Here is a 25,608-nt window from a genome sequence, read left to right as displayed (position 1 = left end):
CTCACAAAACTGATGGTGAGCAGCGGTTACAGGAAACATGTTCTGTGTGCAGGGACATTGATGCCCCTATAGGCGATGATCAGACACTCCAGCCTCAAGGCAGCCAGGAAACACTGTAGGCGTAATACTACATGAGAGCAGTTGATGAATGTCTGTGCTTCAGGAAAGCCTACAGTGTAGGCAAATCCCCATGTCTATTCTCCAGCTCTTCTGGCTGAAGGAAAAGTGGATGAAGTTAAGTCTCTCCTTTTGCGGTGGAACTTTCCAGTAATTTCCAGTAGGCAGAAAACTAAAACGTCTGGAAGAGATCAGCAAGAGTGATAACCTGACATGATCCTGCAGCCAGGAAGCTGACCATGTCCTGCCCCCTGCTGGCAAAGATGTCTGATTGCAAGTATGAGATAGAAACCCATATGACCAGAGATACCGATCTCAGCGACCACAAAGAATGCAGTTTGAGTGTTGACCCTTGGAACCTTGGTTTCAAGCAAAATTGAGTTAGTAAAATTTGGTTGGCCTGCCAATAAGTAAGAACTGTCTTTCAGACCTGTGAGGTTGAAAACAACCCTGAGGACACATTTTTTTGCATTGGATCACTGTTGCTATCACATGAAGGGATTTGAGGCTGGACATACAGTGCTACCACAATGAAAATGCCAATGCAGAGTTAGGGGGTGAACTCTGCTCCAGAATAAACTGATGTCCAACTGCACAGTTTTTGTCAGTTATGTAAAGAAACTTAAATGATGCAACAAAAACTAGGCCGAGCACCCGAAAGTCATCAGTTTAAAAAAATGGAATGTTAGACAAACCTGACGCAGGTGAAGCAAAAAGGGGTGGTTATCTATTGTATGTGTGAACTGCTGGAGGATGGCTGGAGTCATGGAGTCATACAGTATGGAAACAGGCCCTTCAGCCCAATTTCTCCATGCTGACCAAGATGTCCCATCTAAGTTAGTCCCACCTGCCACATTAGGCCAATATCCCTCTAAACTTTTCTTATCCATATAGCTGTCCAATTTTCATTTAAATTCTGTTACAGTATCTGCCTCAACTTCATCCTCAGGCAGCTCGTTCCATATACCCACCACCCTCAAAGAGAAAGGTTGCCCCTCAGGTTCATATTAAATCGTGTCCCTCTCACCTTAAACATATATCCCCTTGTTTTTGATTCTCCTACCCTGGGGAAAAGACTCCGTGTGCATTCACCCTAACTATTCCCTCTTGTGATTTGAACTGATGGAAATGCGGGAATTACTGTATGTGCAGCCTCTGGTGCTGAAACAAGGAACTGCACATGCTGGTTTACAAAGAAAGATACCAAAGTCAATGGCCCAGCAGGTCAGGCACCATCCCTGGAGAACATAGAGAGTTGACGTTTCGGGTCGGGACCCTTCGTCAGCCTCTAATGCTGCCTGCATTACCCTCCACTTCCTGCTCTCTACCCAAAGAGGTTTTGTCAACCTTGCCTTGTGTCACCAAACCATACTGCTGTGGAGTGTGCAGGAACACATGACCTTCCGAAAGAGGTGCCAAATATGGGTACCCCCACACACAGTAAGTCTTGGCACACGTTCAGATTGACCGTGGCTTGCTGAGTGGTATTTATGGAGCACAGGTCGTCTTAGGTCACAACGTGCATTCCTCACCGGGGTCACCATCCTGTCCCTATGTGTGCAAAGATATGAGAATAAGGGCAGAACGCCAAGAGACAAGTGAACAAATCCTTGGCAACGGCCCTAGAATCTTGTGTACTCCTGTAGAAGCACCTTTATGCGCTTAGAGATCAACTGAAGATTAATGAAGAGAAGGCCTTTGTGATGAGTAAATCTGTCATTTCTGTGGTTGTCTTGAGAGGCGACTGCATTCCATGCACCTGTACCACTGCTATTCCCATGATTTTTCAGGAGTGTTCTAAAAAGTTAAACACACTGTGCACCCTGCGTGAAACTCTAAAGTAACTGTTAATGTTGCTTGTAATTACTAGGCTAACTCTTCCGAGGGTTCTTAGAATAAAGGGGCGGTCATTTAAGTGAGGTGAGGAAAAACGTTTTCACCCAGAGAGTTGTGAATTTATGGAATTCCCTGCCGCGTCACTGGAGAGTTAGATAGAGCTCTAGGGGCTAGTGGAGTCAAGGGATATAGGGAGAAGGCAGGCACGGGTTATTGATAGGGGACGATCAGCCATGATCACATTGAATGGCGAAGGGCCGAATGGCCTCCTCCTGCACCTATTTTCTATGTTTCTATGCTTCCCAATTGCAGCCTCTCTTGGGACTGAATCGAAGTCACCAGGCCAGGCAGCATCTGTGGAAAGAAAAACCCTTTCATTGGGTGCTGCCTGTGTGCAGTTTGCACGTTCTCCCTGTGACCACGTGGGTTTCCTCCGGGTGCCCCGGTTGTCTACCACATCCCCCAGACATGCAGGTTTGTAGGTAAATTGCTCCTAATGTTTATTGCCCCTCATGTGTAGGCAGTGGCATAATATAGGACGAGTGTGAACGGATGATTGATGGTTGGCATGGACTCAGGGGGCCGAAGGGCCTGTTTCTATGCTGTATCTCTAAAATAATTAAAATGAGTGTAACCACTGCTAAGCAGTCATTTAATAAAATAGATGAAACATGCAAGTAATCATAAATCTAACACAGTGTGGGCTATATTGGTGTTTATATACGAATGTGTAGAAGTATTGTGCGGATGTGAAAACTTGCTTTTAAGAACTGAAGAAGATTAAATTTGTAGTCAAAAGTCAAGCGTGTTTATTTGTCACATGTACTGACCACAGACCATTTAAATTCTTACTTGCAGCAGCTTAACAGACCACTAAGCACAATATACATAGAAAATATCTAATAAACTAACATTTTATAAATTGATAACTTCAATATTAGTGCAAAACAAAATCCAAAGTCCTTAGTGCAAGCAAAGTCATCCTCTGATTCATGGTTGAGGTCAGTGTTGTCTTGATGGTTGTTGGGAAGAAGCTATTCTTGAACCTGGTGGTCATAGTTTTCCGACACCTCTCCTGCCTTCCCGATGGTAGGTGAACTGAAAGCGTGGTCTGGGTGGTGCTGGTCTGTGATGATACTGGCTGTAGCTCCAAACATCGTGCCTTTGATGGTTGGGAGGGCAGCACCCGCGACAGTACCCACCACTCTTTGTGACCTCCTTGGTGCCCGGGTCATTGCAGTTGCCGAACCAGGCCACTGATGCAACCAGACAATAAGCTCTCTACCTTGTGTTTAAGAGGGAACTGCAGATGCTGGAGAATCGAAGGTTACACAAAAAAGCTGGAGATACACAGTGTTTAAGAGGGAACTGCAGATGCTGGAGAATCGAAGGTTACACAAAAAAGCTGGAGATACACAGTGTTTAAGAGGGAACTGCAGATGCTGGAGAATCGAAGGTTACACAAAAAAGCTGGAGATACACAGTGTTTAAGAGGGAACTGCAGATGCTGGAGAATCGAAGGTTACACAAAAAAGCTGGAGATACACAGTGTTTAAGAGGGAACTGCAGATGCTGGAGAATCGAAGGTTACACAAAAAAGCTGGAGATACACAGTGTTTAAGAGGGAACTGCAGATGCTGGAGAATCGAAGGTTACACAAAAAAGCTGGAGATACACAGTGTTTAAGAGGGAACTGCAGATGCTGGAGAATCGAAGGTTACACAAAAAAGCTGGAATAATATAAATAAGCTAGCTCTCTACCTTACCTTACTCTCTATTCAAGAGAGAGTTAGATATAGCTCTTAGGGCTAACAGAATCAAGCGATATGGGGGGAAAGCAGGAACTGGGTACTGATTTTGGGTGATCAGCCGTGATCATATTGAATGGCGGTGCTGCCCTGTAGGGCTGAATGGCCTACTCCTGTACCTGTTTTCTATGTTTCTATGCTTACCCTATAGAAGTTCAAGAGAGTTTTTGTCCACACACTGAACTCCTCAATCTTCAAAGGGAGCAGATGTGTTGTAGGAACAAATAGTCTTTCATTCCTTTGGAAATATTTCTGACAATGGTGTTGGTCTATTATTGCCGCATGAAAGGGCCAGGTAGAGTGGACGTGGAGAGGATGTTTCCACGAATGGGAGAGTCTAGGACCAGTGGCCATAGTCTCAGAATAAAATAACTTACCTTTAGAAACATAGAAACATAGAAATTAGGTGCAGGAGTAGGCCATTCGGCCCTTCGAGCCTGCACCGCCATTCAATATGATCATGGCTGATCATCCAACTCAGTATCCCGTACCTGCCTTCTCTCCATACCCTCTGATCCCTTCAGCCACAAGGGCCACATCTAACTCCCTCTTAAATATAGCCAATGAACTGGCCTCGACTACCCTCTGTGGCAGAGAGTTCCAGAGATTCACCACTCTCTGTGTGAAAAAAGTTCTTCTCATCTCGGTTTTAAAGGATTTCCCCCTTATCCTTAAGCTGTGGCCCCTTGTCCTGGACTTCCCCAACATCGGGAACAATCTTCCTGCATCTAGCCTGTCCAACCCCTTAAGAATTCTGTAAGTTTCTATAAGATCCCCTCTCAACCTCCTAAATTCTAGAGAGTATAAATCAAGTCTATCCAGTCTTTCTTCATAAGACAGTCCTGACATCCCAGGAATCAGTCTGGTGAACCTTCTCTGCACTCCCTCTATGGCAATAATGTCCTTCCTCAGATTTGGAGACCAAAACTGTACGCAATACTCCAGGTGTGGTCTCACCAAGACCCTGTACACCTGCAGTAGAACCTCCCTGCTCCTATACTTTAGAAAGGAGGTGAGAAGGAATTCCTTCAGTCAGAGGGTGATGAATCTGTGGAATTCATTGCCACAGAATGCTGTGGAGGCGGTCAATGGATATGTTTAAGGTGCAGACTGATAGATTCTTGATTAGTACGGGTGTCAGGGTTAGAGGGGGAAAGGCAGGAGAATGGGGTTGAGAGGGAAAGATGATTGAATGGCGGACTCGACTTGTTTGGGCCGATTGGCCTAATTCTGCCCCTGTTACTTCTGAACGTCTGTACCGAGATACAGTGGGGGGAAAACGCGAGGAAGGCGGCAAAAGTATTCACACCGAATAATTATAACGCGAGGAGTTGTAGGACACTGTGACTATTGGTAAATAGACGAGAAATAGGTGCCTGAAAAACGTTACTGTTTGACCTGAACCGGTTGTGAGGGGAGCACATTAGCTTTCTCAACCTCTTGGACAGAGCGTGGGGCAAAGCAGTAAATCTTGCAGTAAACCTTTCACATGATTTAAATCGTCTACTTGAAAAGCGTCCGATTGGGAACAAATAGCTAGATGGCAGTGTTTAAAAAGGAACTGCAGATGCTGGAAAATCGAAGGTACACAAAAATGCTGGAGAAATTCAGCGGGTGCAGCAGCATCTATGGAGCGAAGGAAATAGGCAACGTTTCGGGACGAAACGTTGCCTATTTCCTTCGCTCCATAGATGCTGCTGCACCCGCTGAGTTTCTTCAGCATTTTTGTGTACCAGCTAGGTGGCAGTGTTGGTCTACAATCGGCTCTGTCCTGAAACCTGGTTTCGACGGTGGACTCTTCACCGGGCACGGGAGGGCGCCGCGAACAATGTCAGAATCCGCCCTCATCGGCCTCGCTGTCCCAAATGCCCATTCCGCTAAAACACCCTTCCAAACACCACCACTGAAGCCCGGCTTGCATGGGGAATTAAAGCGGCCTTGTCCAAATATCACAACATCCACCACAGCCCGTTTCACCGTCTGAATGCCTCTCGAATATATTGATATTAAATTAACGTGTATTCTTTGTCCCTGTCGAATGCTCACTTCGCTGGAGACTTTGCAGGTGGGGTTCGTCGCGAGTGTTGGGTCGAATCAGGAAACAAAAGCGGCCTGTTTCTTTCGAACGGTTTAGGGCGGTGATTCCCAACATGGGGCCATATGGGCCATGGCAAATTTCAGGGGGGGGGGGGGGGGGGGCACAGAAAATTGTTGGGATTTAGGGGGCCACAGGTTCAATGAAGGGGGCCACAGAGCTACCTCCTAAATTTCAGTTTTAATAACTTTAAATATATGTAGTTGAAATATTTTTTGATGTTTGTTGAATAGAATAAAAGAGAATATATGTGGAATTAATAGACACTGATATTTTTGTGGAAGGTATTATAATATTGAAGTACTTTTTTCCGCTAATAATGTCAGGGGGGGCACAGAAAAATTAAAAGATCTCAAGGGGGCCATGAGCTAAAAAAAAGGTTGCGAACCACTGGTTTAGGGGACGCACTTCAGACAAGCTGGGGTCATGTAGTATTCAGAAGTGTGCAAAACTGCAGAATTGGTCACCCGTGCGGAGACCGTGGGACAGAAACCAGGTTAGAAACCAGGCTTGTATTCACTGGAGTTTAGAAGGCTGAGGGGATATCTTATAGAAACATATACAATTATAAAAGGACTGGGTGTGGGGCGAGTCCAGAACCAGGGGCCACAGTCTTAGAATAAAGGGGAGGTCATTTAAGGATGAAGTGTGAAAAAACGTTTTCACCCAGAGAGTTGTGAATTTATGAAATTCCCTGCCACAGAGGGCAGTGGAGGCCAAGTTAAGAGAGAGTTAGATCGAGCTCTAGGGGCTAGTGGTGTCAAGGGATATGGGGAGAAGTCAGGCACGGGTTATTGATAGGGGACGATCAGCCATGATCACAATGAATGGAGGTGCTGGCTCGAAGGGCCGAATGGCCTCCTCCTGCACCTATTTTCTATGTTTCTATTCTACGTTTCTATGAAAGAGAATATGGTGATCCTGAAGAACTGATTCTGGAAACTCAATGATGGAAATCATGCGAGGAATAGATCGGGTAAACCATAGAGTCTCTTGCCCAGAACAGGGGAACCGAGAACCACTGGATATAGGTTTAAGATGAGGGGGAAAGATGAGGCAGGGACTATCGCAACTTTTAAGAAACATTTAGACAGGAACATGGATAGGATAGATTTGGAAGGATATGGACCAAAAGCAGGCAGGTGGGACTAGTGTAGAGGGGATATGTTGGTCGGTGTGGGCAAGTTGGGCCGAAGGGCCTGTTTCCGCGCGTTTTGACTCTACGATCAGGTAGAAACCATATTTGAAGCCTGCATGGATGTAACTCCGGAATATCTACAACTGATAGGCGAGGGATAGCAAACGAAGCTTGCTCGGTAATGGGGAGAGGCAGAGACGGATGAAAGGACCGCAGGAGGGAGCAAAGAAAATATAGCGGTGACGATGGAATAGGCGCGGAGATTGAACATTGAAGAGAGAGGAGGAAAGGAGACACACTGGGTGGAGAGGTGGAGCAGGGAAGGGTTCAGTGGCCGAAGCGACTGGACAAATAATATAACCGATGCAAGAGGGGGAAATGTGCGCATGTGAGACGGCCAAATGTGGTTACGACCTTACTGTGTAGGAATGAACTGCAGATGCTGGTTTATATCTGGTGCTCCCTGCATAACACGTGAAAGTTACAGGTTCTAGCTGATAAACAATTTACAATAACAGACAGATGTTAGAACATAGACCATAAAACAGTACAGCAATAGAACAGGCGCTTCGGCCCGCAATGTCCGTGTCGAACATGATGTCAAGATGAACCAGTCTCACCTGCCTGCACGTCACCCACATCCCAACATCCCTACATATCCAAGTATCATCGGGTCTTTATGCCCCTGTCCCACTTAGGAAACCTGAACGGAAACCTCTGGAGACTTTGCGCCCCACCCAAGGTTTCCGTGCAGTTCCCGGAGGGTTTTGTCAGTCTCCCTACCTGCTTCCACTACCTGCAACCACCTGCAACCTCCGGGAACCGCACGGAAACCTTGGGTGGGGCGCAAAGTCTCCAGAGTTTTCCGTTCAGGTTTCCTAAGTGGGACAGGGGCATTAGAGTCACACGGCGTGGAAACAGGCCCTTCGGCCCAACTAGCCCTGCCCGACCAACATGTCCCGTCTACACAAGTCCCACCTGCTTGCGTTTGGTCCACATCCCTCTAAACCTGTCCTATCCATGTACTTGTCTAAATGTTTCATGAAAGTTGCGGTAGTCCCTGCGTAAAAGCCTCTTAAACGCCACTAGTTGGTAGAAGGTGGTAGATATTTGACAAGATCAGATGCCAATCACGTGAAAGATTGAATGGGAATCTGGCACAATCCGGGAATTGGCATGCGGGAAGCAGGTTGGATTAACATCACTAGCTCAGTCCATTCCCACTCACACTGACACTACCGATACATAAAGCCTCTCATGCCAAATATGCCGCGGCCCCTAAATCATCGTCCTCTTGCAATGTTCAATCTACTGCAATGAATAGCCGTATAAATCTTCCTCGGGTGACCAGCAGAGTTTACTCGCAGGTAGAAATTATACGTTGCTCGTGTAAAGAAGCAATTTGTATGTCAGCGCTCGAGATTATCTACAGATGATGTTGTGTATGAGCGAACTGCAATGGGTTGGAGATCGTCTTCAGACTGACTAACGCGACGATGTACAGTAACGGGCCGCCTAGTATTCAACACTCTCTTGCGGAAGCCACTTGTACGTGAGCCGGCCCTTCTGCGGTGGCGTGAGCATTGCACACACAATACCCCTACCCCACCCCCACAGATAGCAGGAAGAGCGGCCGCGTCGCTGGCAAGAAGGACTCACAGAACCAATATCATTTATTCTTGGCCGAATCGCCTCACTCTAACTAACGCAGATGTTGCTATAATGCTAAACGAATACTGATTGCAATATGATTATTTCCATTCAAAGTAATTCATCCTTTCGTTCTTCCCAGGAACTGCTTCTCCTCCCCTGTTATCACTTATGAACGACGCTTCCATAAATGATGGTACTGCCCATTCACCACTACCCCATTGTGGACATTGGACCCTGTCTCTGGAACTGGTGCTCTACAATGCACTCTGCATCTTCCCTTTTTTGCTCTACCTATTGTACTTGAGTTTCGATTGATGGTCTTCATGTATAGTATTGCCTGGTTTATAGACAATAGACAATAGGTGCAGGAGTAGGCCATTCGAGCCAGCACCGCCATTCAATGTGATCATGGCTGATCATCCCCAATCAGTAGCCCGTTCCTGCCTTCTCCCCATATCCCCTGACTCCGCTATTTTTAAGAGCCCTACCTAGCTCTCTCTTGAAAGCATCCAGATAACCTGCCTCCACCGCCCTCTGAGGCAGAGAATTCCACACTCACCACTCTCTGTGAGAAAAAATGTTCCCTCGTCTCCGTTCTAAATGGCTTACTCCCTTTTTAAATGATTTGACTGGATAGCATGCAAAACCAATTTTTTTCCACTGTACCTCGGTACACGTGACAATAATCAACCCAATTCTCACCTAAACTTAAATCTCAACCTTTCTTCAAGAAGAAGATTTTTTTTTTGGGAGGGTGGTTCTGTGTGATGTCGGGGGGTAATACAGTGAAGTGAAAGTATAAATAATGATTCGATTGGGACAATGGCAATTTGGGCACATTTGCTGAACAAATATTCTCACCGTCCCGGAATACATTCAATATAAATAAATTGTAGAATTAAAGAATTGTAAAAAGCAACTGTGGGCATTGATGCCCGGTGGACATTTCTTGCAGAATTTCCTGGCCACTTGATGTGTGGAATTGCGAGAGAAGGCGAGCTGAGAACACGCTATCTTGCTGAAACTGTTGAAGGACGCAAGCAATGATCTAAGAATGAGCAACTCGTATATATAAAACAAACAGAACATTGTTGCCCACTGAACAATTGTTCATTTGGGGGAATCATTATGCCCCTTAGAAAAAAATTCCCCTTTCTAAATGAAATAATTTTAAAACATCCCAATCCAGAATAAACATGTATCTTTGTATGTCTCTATATCTGACACATATGTATATAGACTCCTCCAGAATATCAACGTCAGGATATTTTGTTGTTGAGGATAAAGGGACGCGAAAGAAAAAGCTTTGCATTGTGTGGACGTCCAAGTGAACGTATCAGATAAAGCAGAGACAGGAACGAGAGTGTTAACGAAAAGCCTCTATTCTGTAAGCGCAGCGTTCATCCCGCACAACCTGTCGCATTCTATCTTTTTTTTTAGTTGGCAGCCAGAGCTTTTCGAACAAAAGTAACACGTGTTTTCGCGAGCTATGAGCAGCAGCTTGCTCAGACATCGTTTTGCTATCTTGATTTATTGGAGGCGTATCTCTCCGTCTGTATCTCCCTCTTGTGTGACGACCGTGTCGCTTCGCAGTGAAACCACAACCAGCAGGTAAATGGATGTCATCGGGCGGAGGTGGTGGTGAAGGAGTTTACGAGACATTTTTAAAAAGCACCTCCAACGGGCGATCGTCTACGACGACTCAACAAGTTCAACAAAGGTAGCTGAACACTAATGAGTTCTGGACAAGTTAGCTGCACATGCAATGTCATGTCTGAGCAGACCCGGAGTAAATCTCTGTTCTCCTTTGGTTGCACAGTGCAGTCGGTTCGCTCCCCGATCTTTATGTGAGCTGAATGCAAATGGGGAAGGGACCCACATGGAACTGGAAGGATATGAGTGTCCCATCTTCGATACTGCGCAAGGGAACATATTCAACAGCGGTCTGAGACTCGCCCGGCTGATGAAACAGGATTGCTAATTCCTTCAGCCCGCTTGTGGATTTGTGAATCTGCTTGTTGTTTTTTTAAATCGATAAAAAAAATCGCAGAATTTAGGCTTTTCGGCGAATCCCTGATTCTAGAACATGCACAGGAACTTCCGAAGGTGGATTCTGTTTGTCTTTCTCTGCCTGGGTCTCATCTACGTCAAATTAGGGTAAGTGGAGAAACAAACTCTTTGTGGGAAGGGAGAGGGGACGACCAGCCATGGGGGTAGCGGGGAGAGGGGGGGGGGGGGGGGGGGGGGGGAGGTGAATTAATCTCCTAGATGTATTAGAACATCACGCTACGCTATAGGCAAATTATTCCTTGGCTATGAATGGCAAAGGGAACCTGTTATAGAAATATATCTATTAATGTGTATTTTGGATTTTTTTTGTCTAAGTGCATTGTGTATGGGGCAACAAGGTTACTTCTATATATGGGGTTGGTCAGTGTGTGAATTTTGTATTGAACCTTCCACAAAAAAAAACATAATTTAAACTATTATTGGGTTGATGTGAGATTTCTTGCAGCCAATGTCATAGCATAGCGAGCTTGCAGGCCCGGGCAAAATCACCGATGCTATTCATCATACATATGTGTTGAAATGAACTGACAACTGGTTTGCCTACCCTTCTCTGATGCAATAGATTGGAGCAAAGTCGCGTTTAGCGCGGGCAGGGACCGCCGGAGAAGAAAGAGCAGAATGGACATTAAGCAGTGGAAGTTGTGGGATTGTGTACGCGGACAACACCTGCTGTTCGACACTTCGGGGTCTACGCTTTATCAACTCAGTGCGTGGCTTCCCCTCACAATAGACAGGTTGCGCTTTTATGAATATTTGGCACCTTCTTTCCCTCTGTGCCCTTATTAGTTGCAAAGCTAAGTTGTATTTCCACATTCCTCAGCACTAACCCAACAGTCCCGATTTGTTAGAATGCGCTGCTACCTGTTATCCTCTCTGAACTCAAATACTTTTGGCTGCCGCATAGTTGTGGGATTTTGTATAAAGAATGCGCAAATTTTTTTTTTTTGAGAGTCGGCTAAATCTCCATCTCTTTTAAAAAAAAAGGCCAGGCGATGCATCTGATAGTGGATCCTAAGTTTAAGGATCGAATGGAAAAAAACCCATATGTTGGCAACATAGAAATCAGAATAGCACCGTGCCAGATAGACCTCCCCCCTCCCCCCACCTCCCCTCATCCCTCGGCGTCGGTTTAATAACCGATCCAAGCTCAGGACTGAACCGTGCCAACTTTCTACTGAAATCCCAGTAAAAAAATTATCAAAGAATGATTTACTTTTTTTTTAAGGAAACCTTCCACCAAATTATGCAAGATCATGTTCGCTCTGGTCCACTGAGTTATTTGCCTTATCTGATGTAGAAATTACAACTACAATCTTGTTACCAAAACCAATCCTTGCAGAAGCAACCCCTTGGCGTAAAGGGGACAGTCTCTCGCCTTCGCTCTGTCCGAGCCGATGGGAAATTGGTCAACAAGAGACCAGTGGGCGGGCGAGCGGGCGGCCAAGCACCTTGACAAGTGGAACGTCGGCGTTTCGGGATAGGTGTCACGGTTTAGGCGGCGTTTATATATGTGCGGGGAAAGCTGGCACGTTGTTTGTGTTTAGCGCGGACGTGAGTATAATTACTTGAAAGTTTGGGAGGAAGGGTTGGCTGCTGCCGTTGCGCCTCAAAGCCGACCCTGACCAGCGTGAGATATTTGAAAGCTATCCGGGTGAGAAGTTTCAGTCCTTCCCTCTCCCCAGATGCTGCCCGACCCGCTGAGTTCCTCCAGCACCTTGTGTTTTGTCTGACGGGATTCAGTGGTGGAGTTAGTGCGCAATGAATGTTTTGATTCCGTCCTTGGAATCTGTGAGCTGATCACGCTGCGTTTTGGTATAAACGGCGAAGTTTAAGCTTTTTCGATCTGTCTCATATACATTTACCAGGTTTAATCCTGGCCGCATAATGTGACTTTGTGTTTTCCCAGTGGATAGATGGGTCACGTTTTGGAAGAACCATCTTCCCATTCAGCGAAATTTACCCGATTCGCCTCCCGGACGTTTCTTCATGGCCTGGCGATGTATTATTATAACTAGTTGGGACGGTAGCCGGAGTTGAAAGTCAAGTGTTCCTGTTTACAGAATATAATCTATAGTCAAATTTGACTTTCTCGTTGCCATATCCCAAATGGATGATAACACCTGAACAATATCAGTATCGGTATATCACGTTTGGATTCATAGAGTCTTACAGCGTGGAAGCGCGGCCCTTCGGCCCAACTTGCCCACACCGACTAACGTGCCCCATCTACACTAGTCCCACATGCCCGCGTTTGGCCCGTATTCCTCTAAATCTATCATATCCATGTGCCGGTCTAAACCTTTATTTAACGTTGCGATAGAACTTGCCTCAACTGCCTCCTCCGGCAACTCGTCCCATACACCCGCCACCCTTTGTGTAAAAAAAAGTTACCTCTCAAGTTCCAGTTCATTCTTTCCCCCCTCACCTTAAATCGAGGTGGTTCAGTTTGCCCGGCGCTCATCAATTGCAGCTTTTCATTCACAAGGAGGGACAGCAGTTTACTGTTTATAACATTAGTATTTACCACCTGCTAGCTCAACGTCCTCCCGTCCCGAGACTCCGCCAAACAAGAAGCTGCTACATAGCACACGTTGATTATCAAATAAGATCAAATCAACATCTTTATTCCAATCAGAAAATAATGTTCTGCCTTAATAACTAACACAATGTGTTCGCGTATAAAACGGCAGGAACGTTAAACAGCGTTGGTTTAGTTTATAATATGCGTTCAACAATGAGAACGTGATCAGGTCTTATACGAAAACAAGAAGGCGGGATGGAGTCTGAACCACTGTACGAGTTGAGTATTTCAATTTCAATTCAAATTTCTAGATATTGCGGTCGTTTTTTAATCTTTAAAACGACGTATTTTTCAGGTTTATTGTTGTCACGTGTACCGAGGTACAGTGAAAGTTTCAGTTTGCGTTGCTGGGTCGAAGGGCCGAATGGCCTACTCCTGCACCTATTGTCTATTGTCAATCAAATCAGATAATACTATAATCAGTACAATCCAGCCAGACTCAAACACAACAAGGTCGAGCGAAGAGAATTATTTAACATTTCATTGCAATTTATTATTCATTTATATTCAATCTATTGCCACCAAAGGAAACCTCTCTTCTGCCATCAGAGCTAATTCACACAGGTGATGTGACCTGTGTTAGATAGCCCACTGCATCTGCCAGTTTTACAAGGTTGATTTATAACCAGCTGCATACAGTCTCAAATGCTTTACCCTTGCACATTTCGGCTTAATTAATATAAATATATACTAGCGAGCCAGGTTTCTATTTGACCTTGCAAAGTTCGTTACTAAAACAGCCAGGTTTGTTCGAAATTGCTAAAAAAGACAATCCTTAATTGGTTTAAATAAATAAAACGCGGTTTAAAACATGTTAATTGGCAATAACGTGCCCCAGAACATCGAGATTATCTGAATGTAGCAGATTGAACTAGCGTGACACAAAATGCTGGAGTAACTCAGCGGGACAGGCAGCATATCTGGAGAGAAGGAATGGGCGACGTTTCGGGTCGAGGCCCTTCTTCACAACAGATTAAACCAGCAAACGGGTTGGCTATGTATTACGGAGGCACAAGGAATTGCAAATGCTGGGATCTTGAGTAAAACACAAAGCGTTGGGTGGTATGGATAATAGGCGACAGTTCGGGTCGGGACCCTTCTTCAGGCCGAGCAGGCTTAATATTACGACCACCAGAAGAGTTTCCAAACGCTGTGCTCAAAGTCTGCTGTCCCTCACCTGAGACCATCACCCTTGTCCATTACCCGCACCGCTCAACATAGAAATAATTTGAAAATGTACAAGATGACTTAATAGAACGTTGAGTTTTAAAACTGAGAGGGTGAAATACTGAACACAATGCTAGCCATTTCCGAAAAAAACCCTATAATAATTAAAAGAACATCGTCGCTGAGATTGTTTGCATGTGATTCCCAAAAAAAACATGCTTCTCCACCGATGCTGCGAATTAAAGTGTTCATGTGATGAGGAGAAGGCAGGAACGGGGCACTGATTGGGGATGATCAGCCATGATCACATTGAATTGCGGTGCTGGCTCGAAGGGCCAAATGGCCTACTCCTGCACCTATTGTCTATTGTTCAGATATCAGTCTGAAGAAGGGTCCCAACCCGAAGCCTCGCCAGTCCATTCCCTCCACGGATGCTGGCTGGCCCGCTGAGCCCGTGCAGCATTTTCCTTTGCTCTAGATTCCAGCATCTGCAGTTTCTTGTGTCTCGTTCAGACATTTGTTGGATTTGGGTGCATCTCTCCGGTGAGAGCAAGCGATTCCAGAAATTAAGCCTTGCAAACGCTTTAAAAAAAAAATTTTAACAACACTCAAGGTGTAAGACGCGAGTTCATCAGATCTTCCAGTACAGGACGATTGAGGGAGCAATCTCACCTGTAGTGTGGGATGCGAGATTCTCCGGGATTCGCAGCCAATGGTAGACCAATCTCTTTCAGCATCGATATTATTGCAGGAAGGTGTTTGGCGGCAAGTGTATGTTTCGCTGGTCCCACAAGCGGAAATAATGCTATGGTTGACTGCTCATGTCAAGAGCTCCGACCGATGATACAAGTCAGAGACATATCGCCAGTCTGAGGAAGGGTGAAATGTCACCTGACCATGCCCTCCACATATGCTGCCCGGCCCGCTGAGTTCCTCCAGCATTTTATGTTTTGCCCAGGATTCCAGCATCTGCAGTTCCTTGTGTCAGGCTCTAGTACAGACTGAATACATTCTACCAGGGAACCACCAAAATTCACTGCCAAATTTCGATATTTGGGGTGCTCTGCTCCGTTGTAGAACTTGCATCTTACCAGTTTCTCTTAAAATGCCCTTGTAAAATAGTTTACGGGTTATTCTGTCATTTGTTCGTAAAGGATAGTGTCTGTGGATAGATTATAGCATGGATTATTATTCATTATACATTTGTGCTTTATCGGCCATTTGCAATTTTAACGGCATATATATTGTGGCAGTCGTGAATTGAGACTAACGAACAGTTTACATGGAGTAAAAGAAAAGACAGGCGCTGGAATCCTGAGCCAAATTCAACGTGCGGGTCGGGCAGCATCTGTGGAGAACGTGGACGGTGACAGATTGGGCCGGAACCCCTCTTCGGTCTAAGGAAAGACTCGTGGCTGGAGTAGTGAGTCTGGGTCAGAACATGGTCGAGAAGCAGCGGGTAGCAAAGTGGGGGCAATGGGAGAGGGTCTGGAGCAGCACAATGAAGATACAAGAAACTGCAGATGCTGGAATATTGAGGGAAACAAGTGCTGGAGGAACTCAGCGGGTCAGGCAGCATCTGTGGAGGGAATAGATAGTTGATGTCTCCGACTGGGAGCCGCCTTCAGCCTCGGAACATTTATTTACACAAATGGTTCTGAAACCCAACAAGTGGACTCGCGCATCCCAGTCTCAAAGGCCCGTCAACCACCTCAGCGATGAGTTTTTTTGAGTGAAATGCTCATTAATTTAAGGTCCAATATTCAGCAAACGTGTAGGATGCAACCATACCAAGGTGCACCCTTTGAACACCAAGCTTCAATAGTGACAAACGGTGGTTGTTGGGTCCCCACCGAAACATTACCTAACCATGTTCTCCAGAGATGCTGCCTCTGTTACTCCATCACCTTTTGTAAACCAGTATCTGCCGTTCCAGGTGTCTCCGGTGTTTGATGTTCATTTAGTTACAAATAGAAATTACTATAACACCTTACAATAGCGCTTGACCCAGCAGAACAGAACCACGAGTCCAATTCATTCTTGAGAGCATAATTCCATGGCACCTGTATGATATGGGTACCATTCTGTATTGGAATTGTGACTGATAGTGCTGTTCACTAGCACTGGCACAAGCCTATCTGATTGTCTAAAAGGCCACCCACATCCACCTCCTTGCCTCCTTTCAGGACTATGCATATACTGAGATGACCATTGCCCTACAGCTTGACGGCTGAAAGGGCTGTCTGCTGTAGGCAGGGGGGAGTGGGAGACCATTTGGAGGAGTTGGTCGTGTGACAAGATCCAGCATGCTGGGATGTTTCTGTCCATTGGTTAGTGAGATGAGACCAGCTTTCTCAGAGTGGAGGGCATGCAAAAGCTTGGCATACATGAACACAGTTTGCCTACCAGGCTTAAACATTTATTTAAGAAGGAACTGCAGATGCTGGAAAATCGAAGGTAGACAAAAGTGCTGGAGAAACTCAGCGGGTGCAGCAGCATCTATGGAGTGAAGGAAATAGGCAACGTTTTGTGCCGAAACCCAAAAGGGTTTCGGCCCGAAACGTTGCCTATTTCCTTCAGGGTTTCGGCCGCTGAGGGGGGGGGGGGGGGGGGGGGGGGGGGGGGGGGGGGGGGGAGGAAGAGGAGGAGCCTGAGGGCTGAGAAGGGGGGAGGAGACAGCAAGGGCTACCAGAAATTGGAGAATTCACTGTTTATGCCGCTAAACATTTGCTAAGGCAGGCAGGGGAACAAAGCTGGCCTTCAGGATTATCATGGCATTGAGAGTGTTCTTCTCTATTTGCAATGGCCACCCTGTGGATCTCCGGATGAAATGGAACATGGTTCCAATGATTGGTGGCAATGGTGTTATGGGGAATGGGCCAAACCTGGGCCACCTTAGAGCAGCATTGCAACAATCTTGCATCTTATCACCAGTAATGGTGGGATTTATATAGACATTTACATAGAAATTAGGTGCAGGAGTAGGCCATTCGGCCCTTCGAGCCTGCACTGCCATTCAATATGATCATGGCTGATCATCCAACTCAGTATCTTGTCCCTGCCTTCTCTCCATACCCCCTGATTCCTTTAGCCACAAGGGCCACATCTAACTCCCTCTTAAATATAGCAAATGAACTGACCTCAACTACCTTCTGTGGCTGAGAATTCCAGAGATTCACCACTCTCTGTGTGAAAAAATGTTTTTTCTCATCTCAGTCCTAAAAGATTTCCCCCTTATCCTTAAACTGTGACCCCTTGTTCTGGACTTCCCCAACATCAGAACAATCTTCCTTCATCTAGCCTGTCCAACCCCTTAAGAATTTTGTAAGTTTCTATAAGATCTCCCCTCAATCTTATAAATTCTAGCGAGTGCAAGCCGAGTCTATCCAGTCTTTCTTCATATGAATGTCCTGACATCCCAGGACTTTCACACCCAGGACCCAGTCCTGACATCCCAGGACAGAAGATTCCACACACTTGCTTCCAGTTATTTTGAGTCAGTCTTCGCAATGTTTGGTTCAGGCTTTGCGTCTCAAACTATCTACCCAACACCATGAGGCTGTCAGACAATGATGATAAGAACAAATTGTTGTTTCACTTGTCTCTCCAGGAACATAGCTTCACTCTCTTGTGTCGACTCCAGCTCCCAGCATCAGTTTGAAATGGTCATAAATGCCTGCGAGCTTACGGTTTGAATACTATTCAGTGGCTGGTGCAGTGATTGAATTACTAGACAGGCAGCCCAGAGGTCAAGGCTAACAATCCAGAGTTGTGAGTTCAGATGCTGCCAATAGTAGCTGTGGAATTTAAGAAAATATTATATCAGCAATCTGAAAATTAAAAAAAACAACTAGATTCAATAATGGTGACCATGAAATGATCAGATTGTTATAAATGTCCATTGGTTTACTGATGTGGTTCTGAGTAGACAATTTGAATCTGTTGCCCTCACCCAGCTAAATCTGTGTGTGACTCCAGTTACACAGCAGTGTGTTTGACTCTTAACTGTCCTCTGCAATGGCTTGGCAAGTCATTCACTGGTGACCTAACTGTCATAGAATGCACAGCCAGGGATGCGGATATGATAATGGTATTTCAGAGAATTTTAGGTAGGCACATGAACATGCAGGGAACGGAGGGATATAGATCATGTGCAGGCAGATGAGATTAGTTTATTGTGGCATCATGTTCAGCACGGCCATTGTTTGTCAAAGGGCCTGTCCCACTGCAGTTCTGTTCTATCTTCACATCACTGCCGTTTCTCAAGAGGATACTCACCACCATCTTCTTGAGTAATTGTAGATGAGAATAAGTACCGACCTTGCCAGCAATGCCCTCAATCTAAAGAATTGAATAGAATAGGTGGAGTTGTCATCTTGTAATAGAGAGACATTGACTCTGCTGTCTCCATGGCCCAGATTATTCATCTCACTCTGCCACTGTGGATGTGGTGAAGAAATCAACCCAGTGCACAAATAAGATGGAGAGAGAGAGAGAGATAGAGGAGATCCATCCCCAGTCCAGGCCTAATTTGAAAGCTTTCAATCCCAATATTTGTTTAGGACTGATTAGGTGAGGAGGGAAAGATTTAATAGGAACATGAGGGGTAACTTTTTCCACACAAAGGGTGGTGGATGTAATGGAATGAGGTGCTGGATGAGGTAGTTGATGCAGGTATTATCACAATGTTTTAAAAATAATTTAGACAGGTACATGGATAGGATAGGTTCAAAGGCTTCATGTCAAATGCAGGTGGGTGGGACTAGTGTAGATGGGACATGTTGGTTGGTGTGGGCATGTTGGGCTGAAGGGCCTGTTTCCACACTGTATGACACTATGACTGATTTGCTTTTGATGGTTTAGAGCTTCTGGGTCTAATGATGGATTCCATTTCTGAGCCCTGCTTAGGAGAACATATCTATACGTGAGGAATAATCTTTCAAAGGCTCTCTTGGTCCACGCTCATGAGCAAGGCCTTTGTTCACTTGACCTCGTTAGTGATCAGAACCTTAAATGGCACATGGACCTTGGAGATCTTCCTGTAAGGGCAGCATACGGCACAGAGTGGACCACTTGCTCCAGAGAGGCTTAAACCTGTTGGTTACAACCTTGGGCACAATCTTGTCATCAATTTCTAGCAAAGAGGTTGGTCATCAGTTTATGATTTTGTTTCTATCCCTGGAACTGTCCAACAGTTGTTTGGATAATGTTGAGGAAGGCCAACCAAATGAGAATCTTCTGTTATGCACCAAACCTCCAGGCCAGGGAGGGTGTTTTTGAGGTAATGTTTGGGGAAGCGACTCTTACTCGCCTTGTGTGGAGAGATGTGTTGGCCTCTACCCTAGTACATCACTAACTGCTCCATAGCACTCATCGTGACATGCAGGCACCATATTATTGGAGAGCCATCCATTTAGATAGTGATACAGTGTGCCGACAGGCCCTTCATCCAACTTTCCCACACCTACCAACATGGCCCATCTACACTAGTCCCACCTGACTGTGTTTGGCCCATGTTCCTCGAAATATGTCTTCAACATGTACCTGTCTAAATGTTTTTTTAAAGGTTCTTCTTCTTTCGTGTGGCGTGCACAGCCTAAAGCTGTAGGACAACTTGTTCTATTTGATCTTCTGTTTGTGCACGTCGAGTTGATTGCATTAGTCGAAACAGGACGGACCACGTGAAGGTTGCAATCTTCCACCCCTTTTCTAGGTTGTGATAGTCCCTGCCTCAACTACCTCCTCCCGGAGCTTAATTCCATACACCCACCACCATTTGTGTGAAAACTTTATCCCTCGGGTTCCTATTAAATCTTTCCCCCCTTGCCTTAAATATATGTTTTCTGGTTCTCGATTCCTTTACTCTGGGCAAGAGACTGTGCGATTACCCGATCTATTCCTCTCATGATTTTGTACATTGAACTTTTGATGGAAAAAGCCATTGTGCCTGCCTGGGACGTGGAGTTACAGAGCTGCACAACATAGCACCAGATCTCTGGGTCCTCTGTGTATGTACTCATCACAAGTACCCATGTGTACTAACCCCATTCACCAGCGCTTGCTCAGTTGCATCCACTGCCATTCAAATGCTGGTCTGGATGTTACATAAACATTGTGACCATCTCTGGCTCCAACCTCAGTGTATTCAAAGTGCCAATCAGTCCAGTGGAAAATAAATCTTGTTCGTATCACCCTCTTATTCTGTTAATCTATGGCCTTTGCTCCAACCCCCGCCCCACCTGTGTTCACCTATTACCTGCCAAGCTTTATCCTGCTCCTCCTCTCCCCCAAATTTCTCCCCCTCCCCACTAATCAGTCTGAAGAAGGGTCTCGACACAATAAGTCACCCATTCCCTTTCTCCAGAGATGCTGCCTGTCCCGCTGAGTTACTCCAGCATTTTGTGTCTCTCTTCGGTGTAAACCAGCATCTGCAGTTCCTTCATATACATCATGTGTCCATGTTCTCCTGAGATGTGCCTGACCTGCTGAGTGACTCCAGTACTTTGTGTCTCCCCTCTGCACCTCTAAAACAATGAGAGGGATAGATTGGATAGATGCACAGAGTCTCTTGCCCAGAGTAGGTGACTAGAGGACCAGAGGCCATAGGTTTAAGGTGAAGGGGAATATTTAATAGAATTCTGAGGAGTAATGCCCCCGTCCCACTTAGGAAACCTGAACGGAAACCTCTGAAGACTTTGTGCCCCACCCAAGGTTTCCGTGCGGTTCCCGGAGGTTGCAAGGTGGTTGCCGGAAGTTGCAGGTAGTGGAAGCAGGTAGGGAGACTGATAAAAACCTCCGGGAACCGCACGGAAACCTTGGGTGGGGCGCAAAGTCTCCAGAGGTTTCTGTTCAGGTTTCCTAAGTGGGACACGGGGCAGAACTTTTTCACACAGAGGGTGGTGGGTGTATGGAACAAGCTGCCAGAGGAGGTAATTGAGGCAGGGACTATCCCAACATTTAAGAAACAGTTAGACAGGTACATGGATAGTAAGTTTATTGGCCAAGTATTCACATACAAGGAATTTGCCTTGGTGCTCCGCCCACAAGTAACAACATGACATACAGTGACAGTTACGAATGACAGGATAGGACAGGTTTATATCCCTCGATATGGACCAAACGCGGGTAGGTGGGACTAGTGTAGCTGGGACATGTTGGCCGGTGTGGGCAAGTTGGGCCGAGCGGTCTGTTTCCACGCTGTATCACTCAATGGATCTTATCCTTACCTGAAACGCACGATGACAGACAGTCTTCTCATCTTCCCCCACGAAGCGCTGCCTCCTGGAACACGCTAAGGTGCAGGACTACAAGTTGCGGCTTGCATTCGAGCAGACTAAGGTAGAGAAGGGCTTGTGGCGGAAGGTTATTGCATAATACACATCCACCAAACCTCCCTTTCATGCATTGTTGCAAAGTGTACAGCGCGTGGCGTTTCATAATGAAAGGGGCTGTTGAAAGTCTCACTGTATTGTATGAAAGTGCCGATTGTAAACATTGCATGTGTTTGGGATCAGACTTTGCACACACATTGTCCTTTGGCAATATTGTCTTTGCGTCCAAGTACTTCGGTGCAAGAATACTGCCGCTTGCCAGCGCTCTACATTCAAGGTGGAGCCGAGCTGGAGAGGAATGTAAACACGTTCTGATTAATGCCGGCCCCAAACGCTGATCACAAAGCAAAGCGTCACTACAGCCAAAAACAAGCCCGTTAAGAGTATAAAATGATATACAGTACGTTGGTGGGTTGGTTGGGGGGGGACACCCACAATCATAAAGTTGGCTTCGTGTTGTGTGATATATGTGGTGAGACCACCAGGTCTTGTGATCTCATAATTCTAGCCACAGTCTTTAGTTGTCTTTGATCAGCCGCCTCGTTGCAAACGTGGTTTGTGCACTGACTCGTTGCAGGCAACACGTGGTCGCTCGGCAGCCACTTGTAACATTGGTTTGGAGATTAAACTCGGGAATCTAATCGCAATTCGCAGGTGTACTGTTACCACTGGCAACTTCGCTCTCCATAAATTACAGTTTCAATTCACGTGTTATGATAGAATTTGATCCATGATGTTAGATCCCCGTTAGATCCTCAGCCGGGAACGAACCAGCGTCACTCCGAACTGTCACAGGCGCACTGCTAGGGGTCGCGCAAGGAACTGCAGGTGCTGGAACCTTGATCAAAACGCAAAGTGCTGGAGGAACTCGGCGGGTTAGGCAGCATCTGTGGAGGGAAATGGACAAGTCGACGTTTCGGCTCAAGACCCTTTTTCAGACTGATGGAGTAGAGGGGAGATAGGTGGGAAAGAGGCTATGGGGGTCAAAGCATGGCAAGTGATAGGTGGGTACACAAGGAACTGCAGATGCTGGAAATTTGAGCAAAACACAAAGTGCTGGAGGAACTCAGCGGGTCAGACAGCATGTGTGGGGGAAATTGATACCTGACGCTTCAGGTCGGGACCCTCCTTCAGACTGGGTGACAGGTGGATACAGGTGAGGGGCAGTTTGACGATGGAGTTACTCTGACTGAGGCCGAAGGGGTTCAAGTCATCAGCTGGTGGTTTAAGAGCTGTCCGCATATACGCTTAAACAGGTGTGTTGATTCTCTCCCCCGTTCCAGCGCCCCCACCCCCCCCCCCCCACCCCCTTCCCCTCCCCCCCGAGCTCCACCCTATCCTTACTCCCCCATCTCCTTCTCCCTCCATCTTTGATCCTGGTGATATTTAAAGGATATTTGCCAAGGAACAGTGTACATGGCCATAGCCGGTCTGCCCGGGTCAATGTTAAGTGCAGGCAGCGTGAGGCTGGCCATGCCGGACAGTCTGATGTCCATTATGGGATCACAAGACCTGGTGGGGTCTCACCACGTATATCAACCTACAAGAGTCGTGTTGCCATCTCAGCGAGGCCTCTGGGGGCGACACCACTTCACACGTGACACAAAGTGCTGGAGTAACTCAGCGGCTCCGGCAGCATCTCTATATAAAATGGAAAGATGATGTTTCGGGTCGGTACCTTTCTTCAGACTCGACCCATCCTTTTTCTTCAGAGATGCTGCCTGATCCACTGAGTTACTCCAACACTTTGTGTCCATCTTCGGTATAAACCAGCAACTGCATGCCTTTGTTTCTTCAGATATCAACGTTTGATTTCCTCGTTGAATGAAAGCTTACCTTGCCCGTGAAACCAAATTGAGACAACTCTTGGTATGAAAAGATTTTTTTCACCATTCAATATACAGGTTTACACTGTCCCTCGCTTCGGAAACAGCACGTTGTCAGAATCAAAGCTTGTCCATGTTTATCTGGTAGTGTCATTCTCCGCAACTTGCTCCAGTCCACGTTGTACCCAGAGGATCCTGAAAGCCGAAGATAGACACAGAGCGTTGGAGTAACTCAGAGGGACAAGCAGCATTTCTGGAGGGAATGAATGGGTGACGTTTCGGGTCGAGACCCTTATTCAAATGGGGATGGTGGAAGCCGAGTAATTGAATATATTTATGGAACACAGGAATGTCTGTGCCGAACATGATGCCAAGTTACACCAATCTCATTTACCTGCAGGTGATCGGTGTCCCTTTATCCCCTGCATATCCACATGCCTCTTAGACACCGTTGTGTTTAAGGTTGGGCAGAATAGATAGGCATGTGGATATGCAGGGGATAGAGGGACATTAATTCCGTCTGCTGAGTGTGTGTCATCGGGAGAAAACAGGCAGGTGAAGCTGAGGCCAGGGTTAGCTTAAGCCATGTCTCAATGGAACGAACGAGCAGACCCGGAGGACCCAAGGACTTATTTTTGACCCAACCTCATTATCTGAACACTCCACCTTTTACTCATCAATTGATTTCAAATCGCGATATTAAATGTCTTTTAATAATTCATAACGCTTAAAAATTCCTCTCCCCACTCCAAATTAGGTCCCCCTTCGCCAAAAAGGCACACTTTCTGTTTGGAACGGGGACCTGCTGCAACCTAGACACCTGCTCCTCATTCAACCAACCCCCCCCCCCCCTCCTGCTGCCACCTAGACACCTCCCCCCCCCCCCCCCCATCCACACCATCTTTCCCCCCCTTCCCCCTTGGACTGACCGCTCCCCCCTCCCCACTCGGTTACCGCCGACAACCGGCAATAGCGGACACCATCCCCCCCCCCCCCCCCTCCTCCCATCGAAGGTAAACAAAAGTGCTGGAGAAACTCAGCGGGTGCAGCAGCATCTATCGGGCCGAAACCCTTTTTTCTTCTACTTCTTCTTTGACTAAACACATATCAGTCTGAAGAAGGGTTTCGGCCCGAAACGTTGTCTATTTCCTTCGCTCCATCGATGCTGCCTCACCCGCTGAGTTTCTCCAGCACTTTTGTCTACCTTCAACAATCTATCTATCTCTGCTTTAAACCAAATGAGACTAAATCTTCTCAGACCAAATAACCAAACGGGGTTTGTGTCTCAAAGACTCTTCCCACAGTCAGACCTTTCGTTTGATTTTCCACGTGGGGCCTTGATTACTAACCCCATCCGACATTTTTAAATGTCACGACATTGTCCGTCTCCCTCTCCGCTGAATGCCAATGTTGTGTCATGTACACACACCCCAGTGACTGGCGGTAAGTATGTGCGGAGGGGCAACTTTCACGCTTTACATTCTTCCTCTCTGTCTCTCTCTCACACACACATACAAACACGGCGTGTCAAATGCAAGACCCCAAATAACACGATACATGGTCAGCCCTCGAGTAAAGTATAAACATACATCGCCATTTGCTTCTGGGACATGTTTAAAGTTGTACATCAACTCTTGAATCACCTCTCCCTCTCTTAGTGTTGCTAAACACATGGATACAAATAGATCACTTTACTGCCAAACCGGCGGACTCTCCCTCCCCCCCTTCCCTCCCTCTCCGCACTCCCCACCGCACCCCCTTCCCTCCCCTCGCCCTCTCTCCCGCTCCCCCCCTTCCTAACCTACTTGTGACCAATTCCATTCAGTTGCACTGCACCGCAGAGTCCACTCGCCATTTCGCCCCCCTGTAGAAAGCGAGTTCGATGGTCGTGTGGGATTTCTCTAGTTGTCTGCCAGCGGATCAGGGCGAGTTTTCATTGTCATTTTTGCCCCATTGTGGTTTTGAAAAGGGAGTGGGCGGATTGCG

General features: G+C 46.4%; 1 protein-coding gene and 1 long non-coding RNA gene across 5 annotated transcripts in view; one reads left to right on the top strand and one right to left on the bottom strand.

Annotated features, from left to right (window-relative positions):
- The first annotated feature begins 9,952 nt into the window (after window positions 1-9,952).
- The window catches only part of LOC129706146 (protein Wnt-7b), an 82,530-nt gene continuing 66,874 nt past the window's right edge, over window positions 9,953-25,608 (top strand). For 2 of the 4 annotated variants that reach the window (XM_055650163.1, XM_055650164.1), the window contains exon 1: window positions 11,321-11,451. In XM_055650163.1, the coding sequence (XP_055506138.1) occupies window positions 11,336-11,451 (116 nt within the window). In that variant the 5' untranslated portion in view covers window positions 11,321-11,335. Of the gene's footprint in view, window positions 10,805-11,320; window positions 11,452-12,128; window positions 12,269-25,608 lie in introns of those variants that run through there. The other 2 variants (XM_055650167.1, XM_055650168.1) reach the window with 2 other exon arrangements.
- On the bottom strand, window positions 21,449-25,565 carry LOC129706147 (uncharacterized). The gene is made up of 3 exons (XR_008725013.1): window positions 25,428-25,565; window positions 23,633-23,817; window positions 21,449-22,084 (listed from the first exon to the last, which is right to left on the bottom strand). It is a non-coding gene; the product is annotated as an uncharacterized LOC129706147 (long non-coding RNA).

This window comes from Leucoraja erinacea, chromosome 19, assembly GCF_028641065.1.
Source record: "Leucoraja erinacea ecotype New England chromosome 19, Leri_hhj_1, whole genome shotgun sequence".
Taxonomy (NCBI): Eukaryota; Metazoa; Chordata; class Chondrichthyes; order Rajiformes; family Rajidae; genus Leucoraja; species Leucoraja erinaceus.
This window is presented reverse-complemented; position numbering and strand designations above follow the sequence as displayed.